The following is a 17,537-nucleotide window of genomic DNA, read 5'->3' as shown; positions in this document are numbered from 1 at the left end:
GGCGACTCATGGCTTTCAGATCAGAGTTCAAAATCCTCTATTTAAAATGCAAAGCTTCCTGGGCAGTGGTGGTACACGCCTTTAATACCAGCACTTGGGAGGCAGAAGCTGGCAAATCTCCAAGTTCAAGGCTACCGTGGTCTACGTGGTCTACAAAGTGAGGTCGAGGACAGCCAGGGCTATACAGACAAACCGCTTTGAAAAAATCAGATAAATAAGAGCAAAGTTTGGGCCCGTGAGAAGGCTTAATGCTAAACCTGATAACCCCTTACACCTCTGGCACACATATGGTTAGGACAAGTTTACCTCTAACCTACAAGTTTACCTCTAACCTACACACCTGTGTGTAATGGGTTGGAGAGAGGGCTCAGCACTTTAGAGCTCTTGCAGGCAACCAGGGTTCAATTCCTAGCACCTACACGGCAGCTCCCAACCATCTGAAACTCCAGTTCTGGGAAATCTGATGTCCTTTTCCGACTGCCCTTGCTGCACAGACATTATACATTTAAAATTCTCACACACACAAAATAAGATGAATAAATGTAATAGAAAGTTCATTAAAAATTAAATAAAATACAAAGTCAGGGCTAGGGATGTAGTTTAGTGGTAGAACACTTGTCTAGACACATAAGGCCATAAGGTCCACAGTTGTACACAATGCACAGGTAAAGAGGACCCAGCAATGATGGGACACAAAGGCCCTGAATTCAGCTCTCAGCCCCCAAATAAAAGCATCGAGATGGAAAGGCAGGCTCCGACACTGTGGGGCTGGGGCACAGCTCTGACGGCCACAGCCCATTCCTTAGCTTCTGCTCCCATCGTGGCCCCACACACTGTCTTCCTACAAATCTGCGTTCCCTGCTTGGGGTGCCACACTGTCTCATCTATTCTCTAACACTCCTAAACACTTCAGAAGCCTTTCTGAAACCTCTGTGTGACGCCTAGGGGCTGAGCCTCCTGCAAGCCGCTGCACCTTCTCTCACCTCCCTCGCTCCTATCCTTCCTCACTCGCTTCCTTCTGTGTATTAAAAACTTGTATTTATGTATTTATTTCTGAGACCAGGTCTCCTGTGTATCCCAGACTGGCCTGAAATTTACTGTGTAGACTAGGCAGACTTTGAACTCAGAGATCCACCTGCCTCTGCCTCCTGAGCACAGGCATTAAAAGCCCATGCCACCATGACTGGTCCTATTGGTGTGTCACAGGTGAGGGTATTCCTAGGGAACAGGATGGGTTCCACAGAAGCAGTAAGCGCTGTTAGCCCACATCTACATTAGAGGAGGAAATGGTGCACCTCTCCACCCCACCCACACCAACCTTTTGCTTCTTTTGAGTCATGTTCTCACACCCTCGGGCCCAGACTGGCTGTGCTGAGTGCTAAGGTTGCAGGCGTATGCTGTCAGCGGACTCTGTGTCACTGGCTTCTTGATGATTGAGCACTCGCCTTAAATGTCCCTATAGCAGTTGCATGTCTTTGCCCTTTGTACAGACGACCCCAGCCCTTGCTTCGTTTATTCAAGGGAAAGTTAAAAGCCAGAGTCAGACTTTCAGTGCTTAAATTGCCACCACCTGCCCCGAAGGCCAAACTCAAGCTGCCCTGCGTCATTACCCCTCAGCAATGACATCAGCATTCCTTTCACAGAGGGACAGAAGAGTCCCAGAGTAGACTGGACAAGACATCCCCTGTCCTGGCCTAAGGATGCAAGGCTGGCCCGCAGGTCCTTCCGTGGGCCCTGGGGTTGCAGCTCAAGTGTTCCCGAGGAACTTACATGAGAATACAAGGTGTTTTATTGTAAACAAAACTCTAAAGTTTTGCTTGTAATTCCCAGAAGATACCTGGTTTACACCTGGGAAAAGGGCAAGGCCACGCTCAAAGGTCTTCCATGATCGGTTACACGTGCATCACTGCCATTTAACTCTCTCACTTGAAACCGCCTCTGTATAAATAGTGTCTCTGTGTGGACCAGCCTCCTAGCAAGCTTCAAGTCCTGGGCCTCTGGATTCTCAGCTGGCAAGAGACTTTGGCTTTGGGGTGAGGTCCCTTTCTCTTTTCCTGTCTTTCTACTCTGTTTCAACACCAGCAGAGGAGAGAAAAACACTTCTCTACTTCAAGTTACATGGTCACAGACACTAGCTTGAAATTGGCCTATTTACACCATAGAGGTTGGCAGATGTTACAGGTTAGCTCCCATCACTACCCCCAGCAGGGCAGTAAACAGCTAAGAGCACAGCCCTGGATGGGAGAATGGTTTTCAGGTGGTGTCTCTTGGCATCACACAACACAGCACAGGCAGTCTGCCTAAAATGCTTGATCTTAGTCTAAGGAGAAAACAGGGCAACCACGCTTGAATCCTACAAAATAACCAGCTTGGAGGCTGGGATGGTTGCGCGCCTTAGGCCACGGATTTGCTTCACAGAACTGTGAAGGGAAAAAGCCTGCACTGGTAAAATATCAGGGTCATGAGAGTTAAAGTCAGCTAAGGCATTCTGTCCGTCACGAGGACACGACTGGATCCTAGAGAAAACTCCACGTGGGCTGATACAACCAGTAAAGTGCTTGCTGCCAAGCCTGGTGGTCTGAGTTCGAGTCCTGGGATCCCCATGGTGGAAGTGGCCCCAGTTCCCACAGGTTGTCCTCGATCCTCTACAGGTGTGCTCCTCACCCCCGAAGGACAGAGAAATGCAGTAAAAAATGCAAGCCATTTTTTTTTGTTTTGTTTTCTGAGACAGGATTTTCTGTGTTTAACAGTCTTAGCTGTCCTGGAGTTAGCTCTTGTAGATGAGGCTGGCCTTGAACTCAGATCTGCCTGCCTCTGCCTCCCAAGTGCTGGGTCTAAAGGCATGCACCACCACCCAGCCACCCTTTTTTTTTCTAAACAGGTGACAAAATGTGAGTTTCTTCTATTGCAAGAGGATGCCCCAAATGTACCCAAAGAGCATAGCGAGGGGAAACAGTCTGCAACTTACCAGAGGAGAGGAAGAGAGAGCGAGGGAACCCATGCCAGAGTTCCAGTTAAAAGACGTAAGGGAAAAAAAATCACGTGAACTCTACTTGGTTGAAGGCCTTCACGCTGAGATGGGTGGAACTGGAGCTGGAGAAGGTGCAAGCAGGATGGGGAGATTTTTGCAGACTCAAGAGTGTCACGGCACAACAGAAGCCAGGACAGGGTGCACGCTCACGGCCTAGGGTGCAAGTTACCTTCGGGCTGGCAGTCAGTGCCTTCGCTGCTTCCCACAACACCTCTGGATTGGCCAAGAGGCAGCCGTCCTTTTTAAAGGCTGTTGGTGGACTTGAGTATCTGTGCAGGCTGCAGGTGGGACGTCTCTTGCAGGTGCCTCTACTGAAGCAAAGGGGCTTCTAGAACCCTTGGAGTCAGGATAATTGGCTTCATCCTCATCTGCTGTCCATCTGATTTTTGGTCATCGGAAGACATTTTTTTTTGCTCCTATCATTCATGTTTCTGTGAGCTGCTGTTTTATTTTGTGCTTGGCTTTGGATCTAGGGCTTCATGCATGTGAGGCAGGCGCTCCTCGGCTGAGCTGCAAGCCCCAGCTGTTCTGTGCTAGTGCTCTTTTGTTCCTATCTGCTGTGTCCTTCCATCCAGCCTATGGTCAGAACTGTGCCAGATTCCTAAGCGATAAACTGGATCTTGGATTTGGATGGCATTTCCCTGATGGTACCCCACACTTCCCTTCCCTTCAGTCCTGGGCAGAGATATCTAAGAGTCACAGTCACAGAGGTCCCAGGAACCCCCTGAACAGTCAGACTTTCTTCTAACCGGGTGTGGTGGCACACAACTTTAATCCTAGCACTCGGGAGGCAGAAGCAGATGGATCCCTGAGTTCAAGTCCAGCCTGGGCTGCAGAGCGAGTTCCAGCACAGCCAGGACTATCTATAGCATTAGACCCTGTCTGGAAAAGCAAATGAAACCTAGAATCTTCCAATGCCTGACATTCGTGGCAGCTGCTGCCTCAGCCAATGCCAGCTGGCCACTCCCTTAGGGTTGTCTGTTTTCCTGTGATCATCAATCAGCTGGAAATCGCAGGGATCTGTGGCAGCCTTACACCTGTGCTGCTCAGGCCCTGCAGGAGTCAGCAAGCAGTGCGGCTGGGCTCCAGCACGTGCAGGTATGGTTCCTCTCACTGGCTTTGATTTTCTGTTGAAATTTCATCCATAAAGTGGAGCTACTGTGTTTGAATATCATGTGCTGTGTGTGTGTTCACATGTAAAGGTGGGCTGTGCACACACCAGACTGGACCACTCAGTCTGTTGCAATTCAGTTGTCTCTGAGTCTTCATTAACCCCTGGCAGATGAGGACAGTCACTTCTCATTGCCTGGCCTGGTGCTGGGGTGCTCAGTAGATATCTGAGCAGTTGTCCGCACACTGAGCATCGTGCAGAGCAGTAGCCCTATCCTCTGGAGCCCAGAAGACTTTTACCGCCATCACCTGCACATCAGAAGTCTAGTTTTGGCTGTGCTGGCGACGTCATTCTAAGAGAAAGCCTGTGGTCTTGGTATCTGGGGAGAAGTCCTGAGGTCCCAGATGACTTCAAATGTCATACTGGGAAAGGGGACTGAATAGGGACCCAGGTATTGTACTCAAGTTCTGCCAGGTTCTCTCTCCACATATTGTAATATTGCCCCGCTGTTTGGGATTCAGTTGCAGTAAGTGAGATGGAGGGAGGGACAGACTCTGAGCCTGTCCTGTGATCAGACAGACTCTGAGCAGCGTAGCAGCAGGAAACAGGTTCTTGGGACGATGACAGCAACCACACAGGTCTCTGTTGTCCCTAGAGAGAAGTATGCCTTCAGACGAGTGGTCAGCAGCTGAGGATGAAGGCCAGCTGTCCCGTCTCCTCAGGAAATCAAGGGACTCCCCGTTTGTCCCTGTGGGTAAGTACCTGCATTGATGGTTGTAGGAAAACCACGATGAGAAGGAGCTCAGCCTCTCTGGGGTGACTCTCCCCGTGTGCGTGCATTCTGATTCTCTGAAGCGTGCCCCTCAGGGCAGCATGGATTGAGCTTGGGGGATACTTTCTAGTTCACACGCCAGTGGATCTTAGCTATCCTTTTATTGAGTTTTACACACTTCATCCCAGGCCTATCTCATGTTTTTATATTTACTCTTTTATTTGGGGGGCGGGGCTGTCACACACATGCCACAGCAAGCATGTCAAAGGACAACTTTTGGGAACTGGTTCTCTTCTTCTGCTATGTGTGCTCCAGGGGTCAAACCTGGAACATCAGGCTTGGCAGCAAGCACCCTTGCCTGCTGGGTCATCTTGTCGGCCCCTAGAGGTCTATCTAAGATAATTAGTTCACACGGATGCAAACAGAACACCCTGAATTGACCCACGTTTCTGGCTGAGGGTCGGCTAGAACTGCCTGTCTCTGTTCTGCGCATCACTTGTAAGTCTTGGCGTGTGCTGTTACAGGTTTTCCCTGCATCACTGTCAAGTATGATTGAGAACTTTACTCCTAGGGGGCTGGGATGCAGCTCAGTTGGTGGAGTTGGCTTAGCTTGTTCACAGCGCTAGGTTCAAGTCTTACGGATGAGTGCAGGTTGGCAGATCACTCTAAGTCCAGCACTCAGAAAGATCTGAATTCCAAGGTCAACATCACTACGGAGTAAGTGTGTGACACACCAAGACGAGTGTGAGCCACGAAAGACCCTGCCTCAACTCTTGCTTTATCTATCGATCATTTTCCTTTATTATCCTCATTAGCAATATTATTCCCACTTTAGCAGAAGCAACCTAAGTTGGAGGATTCTTAAGTATCCTCCACTCCATTCAACAAAAAGAGCCTCTGTAATTAACAACTGACTCGTCATGAAAAAGGCCCTAATTTGTAATATTTCTCATGATGTGAATACCCATGCCCATACTCTGGCCAGCTCCAAACTCTGAACTTAAGACTACAGAATGCAGAATATCAGAAAGTTGTACTCAGCATGGGATGAAATGCTAACTAAACCTCAATAAATCTCGTTTGTCTTTTTTAAACTACTTCTTTGCAAAGCTTTGAAAGACATTCTGGGCTGTTGTATTCAAGTTTCATATTATTGTTGTAAGAATGGTACCCTCTACCCATGTGCCACAGGTTAATAACAACTAAACAATTTGTAGGACAATTTAGCTTTCTCTTTATTTTGGAGGTTCCGCATTATTTTTATGTTTTTGTGTATTACTCTAAGTGTATGCCTTTCATTTTGCCATTGTTTGGCTAAATTTCAGATTACTTAGTGTGTTTTGAATTGCTGTATTATAAAAGCCTCTTGAGTTGATTTCCAATTGAACGAGTTCAGCTGAAACAGAAAAGCTGCAAGTACTCAAAGTTTTATACCCTTTACTGCACATGCTGATTTGGTTTATCGTGATACTTTTTTTTTTTCTGTTCTAAGTGCCTCTCTTTATAAATAGTAAGGTCTCGGAACTTAAAAAGTAGAGTGTTTCACATCTTTAAGAAGCCTCCAATCTATCCAATTTCAGTCTGTGAAGGACTCCAATAACTTTTAACAGCTGAATGCTATAGACCCAGACTTAGGTCTCCTGTACATGTTAAACACTACAAGCTCCTCAAGAGGACATTCAGAGATTATTTAGTCTGCATTTTTATTATTCTGCAATTAAGTATGACATGTGTAAAGAAAAAAGTAGATCGATATTTTATTCTCCCTTGTGAAATTACAGTTAAAAATTTTAATGTTTCTAAGATATATATATATATGTTTGTATCAGAGTTTTCTAAAACACCACAGACTTGGAAAGAAATGAATGAAAATCAACTTGCCATGAATACATAAACTCATTTTTAAGGAAGAAAACCTCTAAAAAGATACCATGCTTACAAAGATATCTATGCTTCATAGATCTAACAATGTAAACAAATCTTGGCCCTGATCTTCCCTGCATTCTATGTTATATGAAAATTAAATATTACAATAGTTTTATTTTAATTGAAATAAAAATAAGTTCTTAGTTGCATAATAACTCTAAATATGTTATAATGTGTCGACAACATAGGGGACAAGCTTTTATCAATCCTCATAACTTAAACCAGGTGGTGGTGGCACACACCTTGAATCCCAGCAGGCGAATCTCTGAGTTCAAGGCAAGCCTGATCTACAAAAGCTAGTTCCAGGACAGGCTCCAAAGCTACAGAAAAAAAATCCCTGACTTGAAAAAATCCTCATAACTCAAGCAGGAGTAGAGGCTCCTGATCTTACCTTTATATTTTTCGCTCGAGTAATAATAATAATAATAATAATAATAATAATAATAATAATAATAATCAGTTTCATGGTTCCACCATCTCTAACTGTGCAATGTCATGATGGAAGTCAGTGGTTCTCTGATGGTCCCTCTATTACAAGGAAGTAGGTCCCCATCTGCTGAACTGGAGCACCGTTTCCATCATTTGGCATGTGCTGCTGTGAGAACCTGACAGATTGTTGACAGTGTGCCTATTCTCATGTAATTTGAGAGAAAAAAAATGTATCTGCAGTCACCCCCCCCCCAAAAAAAATGAAAAAACATTCCCTTTCTGGATACNATAAAAATAAGTTCTTAGTTGCATAACAAAAAAAAAAAAAAGACCCTGCCTCAAAAGTGAGAAACAACAGAAGGAAAAACAAGCCCCTTAGATCCTGGTAATGACAGATTAACCTCCGTGTCTGTTACACATTAAGGCAGTGTTCTGTAGGAACAGTGTGTCTAATGTACAAAGATGAAAGCTCCCAGCCAAACTCAATTACCTACAGACCACAGACACTGGAAACAGAACGGCGCTGACTTAGATCTCCCAAAGGGACAGAACCTTTTAGTGAGGACAGAACCAGACTTGATCAAGGGAAGAGTCGGGTTTTAGCTAGGAAACAAATAAGGATAAAGTTTGTATGTCTTGTTGAAGTTTCATTTAGCTTTTGTAATTTTAACAATAGTTATAGGATATTTTGCCACAGGATGGACTGTGTTATACAGATAATTTACAAAATACTCCTATTGATTATCTGAAATCACTTCCATCAACTATGATTTATTGGGATGGGACCCGGAACTAGAGTGTTGCCTCCAACACGTAGGCCCTGGGGTCCAATCTGAAGCACTGTGAGATAAATCAAAATCTATGATTCTTCTTATTGTTTGAGACAGGACTTCCCTGCGTAGCCTTGGCTAACCTGGAACTCCCTATATAAACCAGGCTAGACTCGAACTCACAGAGATCTCTTCTTATAACAGTTTGTAAGTGTACAGTTTCTCTTCTGCTCAGTGTAACACAAATAATAAAAAACCCAGAGACAGATATTAGGGTTCAACCTGAAGATCAGAAAAGCAAAGCAGCCAGCCACTGACTCTTACCACTACCTCAGACCAAAAGTGGGTGATCCTGCCTCCAGAAATAGAGACCGAGCGCTGTCTCCTCCCGTCTTGTATTCCTCTCTAGTGCTGATTATAGGTGTGCACCACCACCACCCGGCCTCTATGGCTGACTAGTGTGGCTGCTGGGGTTAAAGGTGTGCACCACCAACACCCGGCTTCTATGGCTAACTAGTGTAGCTGCTGAGATTACAGGTGTGTGCCGCCATTGCCTGGCCTGTCTGGCTGACTAGTATGGCTGCTTTGCCCTGACCTTCAAGCAAGCTTTATTTATAAAAACACAATATACCATTATAGTTCAGGCAATTTAGGGCTTTTAATTTTTCTCAGATATAATTATGAGTATTTTTGTGTCATATTCTGTACTTTTGCTATTTTCTTGGAAAATATTCCACAAGTGAAATTTCTACATTAGGAGGCATTAAGATCACTGTAATTTTTTAGAGCCGGGTGGTGGTGGCACATGCCTTTAATCCCTGCACTCAGGAGGGAGAGGGAGGAGAGTCTCCGTGCGTTCAAGGCCAGCCTGGTCTATAAGAGCTAGTTCCAGGACAGCTAGGAAGATCATCTATCTGCTTGCTTTTGCCTGGGATTAAAGGCATGTGCCACCACCACCACTCAGGGAGTTAAAAATTGTATGTGTATATGTGCCTGTGTATGTGAATGTGTGTATATGTCTGTATGTAAGTGTGTGTGTGTGTGTGTGTGTGTGTGTGTGTGTGCGCGCGTGCATGCACCCACATGTGACCTGCAGGTGCCGGAGACTAGAAGAGGTGTCAGATGTTCTGGAGCTGAAGTTTCAGGCAGTCCTGAGCTGCCTGACTTGGGCTACAGGAACCAGACTCTGGTCCTCTGGAGAGCAGCAAGTGTTTTTAACTGCTGAGCCATCCATCTCTCCACCCTCCTTAAGTGTTATTATAAGTGTGTGTGTGTGTGTGTGTGTGTGAGAGAGAGAGAGAGAGAGAGAGAGAGAGAGAGAGAGAGAGAGAGAGAGATTGAAAGGACATGTGTGGAGGTCATAAGACAACTATAACTTCATAAGCTTTCTTCCACCCTTAAGTGGGATCCAGAGATGGAGCTCAGCTCAGGCTACTGGGTCCCAATAGCAGTCTACAAGCTAACAAACCATCTCACTGGCCCTGTCGTCGCTGTCTTATTGGCTTGCCTTTTGCTGTGTATACATCTTGTACTTTAGTCATTTTCCTCAGCCCATTCACTAATGAGTCTATAAAACACACAGCACTGTGATTGTTTACCCTGGTTCTTTCTTCACACTACCAAAGAGACTGTGAAGGCTGTGGATGTTACCTATCCCTAGGATCTCCTGTGCCAACACAATTAACCATAACTTCTTATCCTAATAAGAATTGGCTGCATTCTGTAAACCATGAACACACACGTAGACCCTATAGTTTAAGAGGGGAAATCCATTTATAGACATCATAAAGAAAATACTTAGGTATAAACTTAACACATGCGTGCTGACAATTGCAAAATTCCAATGAAATAAATCACAAATGACCCGAATAAACAGACTACCTACTGTGTCCATGAATTAGTATTAGTTATATATTGTAATATAGCAATGAGGTGAAGTCTCCCCAAACAGATCCAGAGGTTTAATGTCATTCACACTACAATCCCAACAAGGTTTTTGTGACCACAATGCTCGCCTTGTAAGCATGCAGACCTGAGTTTGACTTCTAGAACCCACATAAAAAGGCCAGGGGCATGGAGACTGCTCACTTGGATCCCAGCACTGGGGAGGTGGAGCCAGCAGATCTGCAGGACTCCGTGCCCAGCCAGGCTGACCTACGTGGTGAGTTTCAGACCAGGGTGAATAACACATGAGGAATGACACCTTAGGCTGTCTGCTGGCCACTATATGCTGTGCACATAGGTGCACGTATACATACACACATACACATACTCACAAAAGACAAGCTTAGAGCCTAAGATGTAACATATGGAAGTTGTGACTTCTCCAGCAGCTAAAACAGTGTTTATCTTTCAGTGCTTGAGACGAGTCTAGAGGCCTTGCTCACAAAAGGGAAATATTCTAACACCAAGACTTTGGGCTTTTTGTTTTTTGAGGTAGTCTCCCTGTGTCACGCAGGCTGACCTCTAACTCCTTGATCCTCCTGCTTCAACTTCCCAAGTGCCTGCACTACACGTGTGCGCAGCGTGTTCTGTCCTGGGGTTTGTTTTTTTAAGATAAAGTGGAAGGAAGCATTCTGCCTCCTGGCTCGGACGGCCCAGACACTGTGGCTGCTGATGGAGAGATAAATCAGTAGGGGAACCAGAGAACCCCAGGGTAGAACAGCACTGTGTTTTTAAAAACATTTTTACTTAAACTTTTTTTTTAGATTTATTTTTTTTAATTTTTTATGTGTATGGGTGTTTCCATAGGTATGTATGTTTCTATTCCATGTGCGTCTGGTGCCCCTGGAAGCCAGAAGAGATTTACAGTTTGCCTGCCTTGGATTCCCTTTAAATGCTAATAAAATTGCTCTTGAGCTTAAAGAGAAAAATGAAAGGAAGAAAGAAAGAAAGAAAGAAAGAAAGAAAGAAAGAAAGAAAGAGGAAGGAAGGAGGGAAGGAAGGGAAAGGAAGGAAGAAAGAGAGAGAGAAAGAGAGAGAGAAAGGAAGGAAGGAAGGAAGGAAGGAAGAAAGAAAGAAAGAAAGAAAGAAAGAAAGAAAGAAAGAAAGAAAGAAAGAAGAGCAAGCTAATGTGAGATGTGAGATGGAGGACAGACTGGCTAGCCTGGGATGCGCAGTGCACTAGCAAGAGGCAATAGAAAAACAGATTCCCAAATACACCCAGATTCAGTCCTTCAATCTCTCTTCCTCTCTCTCTCTAAATAAATTCTTAAAAACTATATTTTTTAGTTTGTTTATTGTTCAGTAAAATTTCTACAGTTGTGATAAAATACCATGTCTAGAGGCTGGAGAGATGGCTCAGCAGTTAAAAGGACCCAGGTTCAATTCCCAGCACCCACATGGTAGCTCACAACCGTTTGTAACTGCAGTCCTAGGGCATCCAGTGTCATTTTCTGGCTTCTGTGGGCACTGAACACACGTGGTATATAAACATATGCATATAAAATAAAACAATCATGACCAAAACCAACACCGTGACAAAAACGACTATTTGGTTCATCTCATCTTGCAGCCTGCTATGGAGGAAAGCGGAGGCAGGGACTGGAGGCAGGAATAATCCCGAAGTCACGCTGCCTGCTGGCTTGATCTGCTTTACTTTCTCAGCCTGTTTTCTTAGACCTATGGGTGCCGTGATGGAGGCATCTTCTCAAAAGTGGTTCCTCTTCCCAGAAGACTCCATCTTGCTACTAGTTGACAAAAACCTAGCCAGCACACAGGGTCTCATGTAGCCCAGGCTAGCCTTAAACTCCCTGTATCCTGGTTACAGACATGGACTGCCACACCAACTTCAAGCCATGCTTGGAACAATCTTAGGCTTCAGCCATGCTAGGCAGGTCCTCCGCTATAGCTCTTTTGAATGTCCTCTTCGGTACAGGTTGAGCATTTGAAATCCAAAATCTCAGTATACTTCAAAATCTCAGTCACCGTGATGCCTTGAGGGGAAGGTTCCACACCTGCTGTCACGTGAGGAGTCAGGATCAAAGCATAGGTACTCTGCAGATCTAGGAAACGCCTGCAGTCCAAGTGAATGGGTGTGTGAGGCATACACAGGTTTGCTTTTGAGACCTAGGTCCAGCACAAAATATCGTGCAATGCAGATATTTCAAAATCTACACCACCCGCAAGCCTGGCTTCTGGCCCCGAGCGAGTTAGGCGAGGGACAATCAGCCTGCAGTATGACTGCCCATCTTCCGGGTAGCTGCCCTGTGCACTTGCCTCCTGTCTAGCCACTCACGGTTTAAATTCACAGGGGTGGCAGGTTTTGTGGCTGTGCTGTCCTACGGTCTCTACAAGTTGAAGTCCAGAAGAGATGAGAAGCTGTCCCTTCGTCTCATCCACGTGCGGGTCGCTGCCCAAGGCTGCGCTGTGGGAGCCGTGACCCTAGGTAAGGTTTCTCGGGGCCAGCTGTCCTCCATAGGTGTGCGCAGGTGCGTGCATCTGTGTGTGTGCACTTTTGTTTTTTTATTCTGTTTGTTCTTGGTAGAAGATAAACATTGGCTTGAGACAGTATGAGGCTACAGTTATAAAGATTCGCCTTGGGCACTGGAGAGTTAAGAGCACTGGCCGTTTTTGCAAAGGACTCAAGTGCAGTTCCCAGCACCTACACGGTCGCTCAGAACCACTCGTAACTCCAGTTCTGAGACCTGAGAGTTCTGGAATCTTCTTCTGGCTTCTTCAGCATCTGGCATCCACCATACTTTCATGTCTCATACACATAAAAATAAAACTTGAAGAAAATGGGCTAATAGGGGTGAGACTTCTTAATTCTTACTATTTAAACCTGATAAGACCTTAAGGAGGGGGTGGGTATTTTGTTGTTGTTGTTTTTCAATACAAGGTTTCTCTGTAGCTTTGGAACCTGTCCTGGAACTAGCTCTTCTAGACCAGGCTGGCCTTTAACTCACAAGATCCACCTGCCTCTGCCTCCTGAGTGCTGGGATTAAAGGCGTGTGCCACCACAGCCTAGCTTCTCTTTTAGCTTTTTTTTTTATGTTTCTTTTTTATTTATTTATTTATTAAAGATTTCTGTCTCTTCCCCACCGCCGCCTCCCCCTTCCCCAATCAAGTCCCCCTCCCTCGTTAGCCCAAAGAGCAATCAGGGTTCCCTGCCCTGTGGGAAGTCCAAGGACCACCCACCTCCATCCAGGTCTAGTAAGGTGAGCATCCAAACTGCCTAGGCTCCCACAAAGCCAATACATGCAGTAGGATCAAAAACCCATTGCCATTGTTCTTGAGTTCTCAGTAGTCTTCATTGTTCGCTATGTTCAGAGACCGGTTTTATCCCGGGCTTTTTCAGACCCAGGCCAGATGGCCTTGGTGAGTTCCCGATAGAACATCCCCATTGTCTCAGTGTGTGGCTGCACCCCTCACGGTCCTGAGTTCCTTGCATGTGGGCACAGGAGACCACTTTTTTTAGCTTTTTAAGACAGGTATTTTCTGTGTAACAGGCTATGGCAGTGTTTCTCAACCTTCTAACACAGTTCTTCACGCTGTGGTGACCCCAACCATAAAATTATTTTCATTGCTACTTCATAACTATAATTTTGCTACTCTTTATGAATTGCAATGTAAATGATATCTGCTATGTGACCCCCCCAGGGGGCCGCAATCCACAGGTTGAGAACCACTGCTCTAGGGGCAGGTGTTAGCACTGCCTCTACCCCACCCAGCTCCACTCACAGCAGTGGCTGCATCCCCAGCTACCTGACCAGCTGATGTAGTCACTTGGCACTTTACTTAGGAGGAGCCACTTCAGGTATGAAGCTTTGCCCACTGAGCAATGCACTTACAAAAAAAGATAGGACCATGTCTTACGGTTTCTATTGCTGTGATGAAACACCATGACCAAAGGGCAAGCTGCAGACTAAAGGGTTGATCTGGTTTATACTTCCACATTGCAGTCCATCACTGAAGAAAATCAGGACAGGACTCAAGCTGGGCTGGAACCTGGGGGCAGAGCTGATGCAGAGGCCATGGAGGGGAGCTGCTTACTGGTTTCTTCCTCATGGCTTGCTCAGCCTGCTTTCCTATAGAACCCAAGACCACAGCCCAGGGATGGTACCACCCACCATGGGATGGGCCCTCCCCCATCAATCACTAAGAAAGTGATGCTTCCCTACAGCCTGATCTTAAAGAGGCTTTTTTTTCTATTGACACTCCCTCCTGTCAGATGACTTTAGCTGTGTCACACTGACATAAAGCTGTGTTGCATGGACCATTTTGGGTGGTGGTGAGCTCACTATGTAGCCTAGATGGCCTTCAGTGCAGGTGGGCTTCCTGACACTGGCTCACAAGGGCTGGGATTTCAGCTGTGCAGCACCACACCTGGTGTGCATTTCTGAGGTTTGCTTGAGACAGAACATCTCTAGGTTGTCGAAGGTGGACCCCAAAATTGCTATTTAGTCAGGCCAGACTCAGAATAACAATCCTCATGATAGGATAGGCAAGAATAATTTAGAATGTTCAAACATGTGCTAGCTAGAATACACAGGACAGAAGATTCCTACAGTGGCTCTGGTTGGCTGTTTTCCTATGGGCCTTATGTATTGATCCCTTTTTCTATGGACATTATAAATTTCTTATGGACCTATGGAGCGCATTTACTGCATAGGTAGTACCAAAACTCTTTAATTACTTTGCTTTGGGGTCCTACACTATATAGCCCAGGCTAGTACTTAGGAAGTACCCCAGGCTATCTAGAGCTTGAGATGTTCCTGCTTCAGGCCTCCTGGTACAGGGATTACGTGTGTGCTCCTGGCCCAGTAGACAATGCTTACATGACCTGTTCAATGGCAAACTTTCTAACATGGCAATAGGACCTGTCAGTTCAACTGCACCAGAGTTCTGGAGGCAAGACATTTCACCCAAGCAATTGTAACGAAATTTCCAATGAAGTCTGGCAGAACCCCGTGAGGACCCTAAACTTTTCACTGCTGGAGGAGAGTAGCAAGAAGGCTTCAGAGTACACTAACTTCACACGGTACACCTTAGAGGGGCACATTAAAAGACATTTACTTAGCACCATCATCAGACTGCAGGGGGCCCAGGCCAGGCCAGGCCTTGAGGATTGCCTGCCTTTGCAGCAGCAAGGCCAGCTCAGAGTCACTGGGGGGGGGGGGGTTCCCTGCCACTTTCCCGCTCTCCTCTCCAGCCATGCTTTGTTTCCTGCAGTGAGAACCTCTGGCCACAGCAGCAGCTGCCTCTCCTGCTGTGAGAGCCACTGGTCACTGTGGCCTCCATACCACAGGACCAGTTTCTGCTTCAGTTTCCTCTCTTGGTGGGTCCCAAACCTGAAGATCTGCTGTAACTGTAGCTCCCTGCTCCAAACCTGCCCTCACTGTTACCAGACCATCCACCAAAGCCACGCGGCTAAGGTTGTCACCACCCACAAACTCCTCTTCAATGGCAACAGCTTTCGTTTCCAGAGCTGCCTTGGCCAGTCACAGGCGTGCACGAAAGCGAAGCTCCTCTCCTGGCCACCACCTGAGTCAGTCATTCCCATCTCTTCACAATGCTCTCTCGGGTGTCAGTCTTCTGTCTTCAGTGTTACCAACAAAGCTCTTTGTCACAGTTCAGTGGGCACTTGGTCTCTGTGAATCCTCTTGAGAGGACCCTTCGGTCCACCACTTTTCTGTCCACCCTATGTGTCCTTACATCCGTGGTGGCATCCAGCTACTCCACGTGGCATCAGTGACAAACACGAAGCCTCGGAGTGCTTACTGTTTGGTCCTCTTATTACCAAGTGTCACAGTACAGATATGAAGAGCCTCCAAAGGTTCGTGGCTTGGTTGCCCTTATAGGCTTTCAGGAAGCAACAGCTAGTGCATTTCCTCAGGAAAATCTAATCTGGTAATGTATGGGGACACTTCTTGTTTGTCCTGCTGATAGTGGAAGGCAGGGGCAGAAGGAAGGGCTGCAGCCAGGCGGGCTGCAGTGTACAGGGCATCCAGAGCAGACAATCTAGCCTCGGCTGGTAAAAGCACTGAGCCTACAAAACTGCCGTCGAGGCAGCCAGCCAGAGTGATTGTCCTGACTCCGAGTCCACCCACCCCCTTGACCTGCTAAGCACAGGCAGATATTGAACATGTTAATTCAGATGCCTGGTGCCTGGATCTGATCAAACATCTGGTCCCAAGCATTTCCCAAGATGTGCTTTGTTTTGTTCCTCTGTGAGACAGGATTTCATGTACCTTAGGCTGGCCTCCAACCACTGTGCAGCCAAAGATGACACTGAGCTACTCTTGCCTCTGCCCACCAAGTGCTAGGACTGCTGGCATGTGTCACCCAGCCGGCCATGGTGGCCCACACCTTTAACCCTGACACTCAGGAGGCAGAGGCAGGAGAATCTCTGTAGTTCAGAGTCAGCCTGGTCTATATACTGGGTTCCAGGACAGCATGGAAAAAACATCTTAAAAAAACAACAAAAATGTAAACTTGGGGATCATGTTCATAACAATATTAGTTTCTAAATTTTAAAAAATTATAGAATTTGCATCTTTATGAGTTTGTGTCTGTGTGTGTGTGCGCACATGCACACCTGTGTCAATATGTCCCTTGTGTGTGCACATGCACACCTGTATCAATATGTCCGTGTGTGTGTACATGCACACCTGTGTCAATATGTCCATGTGTATGTGCACATGCACACCTGTGTCAATATGTCTGCGCATGTGTGCATGCACACATGTGGCAATATATCCATGTGTGTGCACATACAGACCTGTGTCAATAAGTCCCTTGTGTGTGCACATGCACACCTGTGTCAATAGCAAGTGTGCTGGTTTCAGAGAAGCATGTGGGAAAGCGTCAGCGTCTGTGTCTTGTGGACACTACTGATGTGCAATGTTTTTCTGTTCCAGGTGTTCTCTATTCTATGTATAAGGACTACATCAGACCTCGCTTCTTCGATGTACCCAAAAAATAAAGTCAGAAGCTGAAAGCAAGGAGAACAAGACCCTTCTGAGTGTGGGTCCTTAGAAAAGGAGTCTGATGGTGTGTGGATCCCACTGCAGACTCCTCAGAAAATCTGTGCTGATGTCTTGGTGTGCCACAGTCATTCTAATGCCACGGCCGTCTCCTGAGAATTGCCCTGCTGATGTCCCTTTTCTCACTCAATCCCCCTTGCAGTAATATCAGGTGCAGCTCAGGACCTTGCATGTGCAGGCAGCAGCTATACCTGCATCAGCAGCGCACTGACAGACGTCTAACCAGGAGCTTAGCAAAAACGTAGTCACTATACACTCAGCGAGCATTAGTGGGTTTGTTAGGAAAGGGTTGTCAGGGAGGCACATGGCGCAGGGAGTGAAGGGGCTTGCTGCCACGCCTGACAACCTCAGTTTGATCCCTGAAGCCCAGAAAGTGGAAGGAGAGAATGAACTCCGGAAGTTATCCTCTGACCCCTTGTGTGTGCCCACAAACAAATGAGGAGCTGTGGGAATGGAGTGGGCAATGCCCTTGTAGGTGGCCAGGGTTCGATGCTCACAGCTAACGACACCA

General features: G+C 46.4%; 1 protein-coding gene across 1 annotated transcript; it reads left to right on the top strand.

Moving 5' to 3' along the window:
* Positions 1–4,805: 4,805 nt before the first annotated feature.
* Positions 4,806–16,965, top strand: Higd1c (HIG1 hypoxia inducible domain family member 1C). Its single transcript, XM_050163882.1, has 3 exons — positions 4,806–4,896; positions 12,292–12,426; positions 16,901–16,965. The coding sequence occupies exons 1-3, from the start codon at positions 4,806–4,808 to the stop codon at positions 16,963–16,965; spliced, it is 291 nt and encodes a 96-aa protein (XP_050019839.1).
* Positions 16,966–17,537: the final 572 nt, after the last annotated feature.

Source organism: Alexandromys fortis, unplaced genomic scaffold, assembly GCF_014885135.2.
Source record: "Alexandromys fortis isolate MF-2015 unplaced genomic scaffold, M_Fortis_MF-2015_v1.1 scaffold_125, whole genome shotgun sequence".
Taxonomy (NCBI): domain Eukaryota; kingdom Metazoa; phylum Chordata; class Mammalia; order Rodentia; family Cricetidae; genus Alexandromys; species Alexandromys fortis.
The sequence above is the reverse complement of the archived record's forward strand: the minus strand, read 5'-3'. Positions and strand labels throughout refer to the sequence as shown.

What these genes read in the sequence shown, in the direction of transcription:
- Higd1c (XM_050163882.1), top strand. Translation starts at nt 4,806, where the DNA reads ATGCCTTCAGACGAGTGGTCAGCAGCTGAGGATGAAGGCCAGCTGTCC. An exon ending in CTCCCCGTTTGTCCCTGTGG is followed by an intron (nt 4,897 to 12,291) that starts GTAAGTACCTGC and finishes TTAAATTCACAG; the next exon opens with GGGTGGCAGGTTTTGTGGCT. An exon ending in TGTGGGAGCCGTGACCCTAG is followed by an intron (nt 12,427 to 16,900) that starts GTAAGGTTTCTC and finishes TTTCTGTTCCAG; the next exon opens with GTGTTCTCTATTCTATGTAT.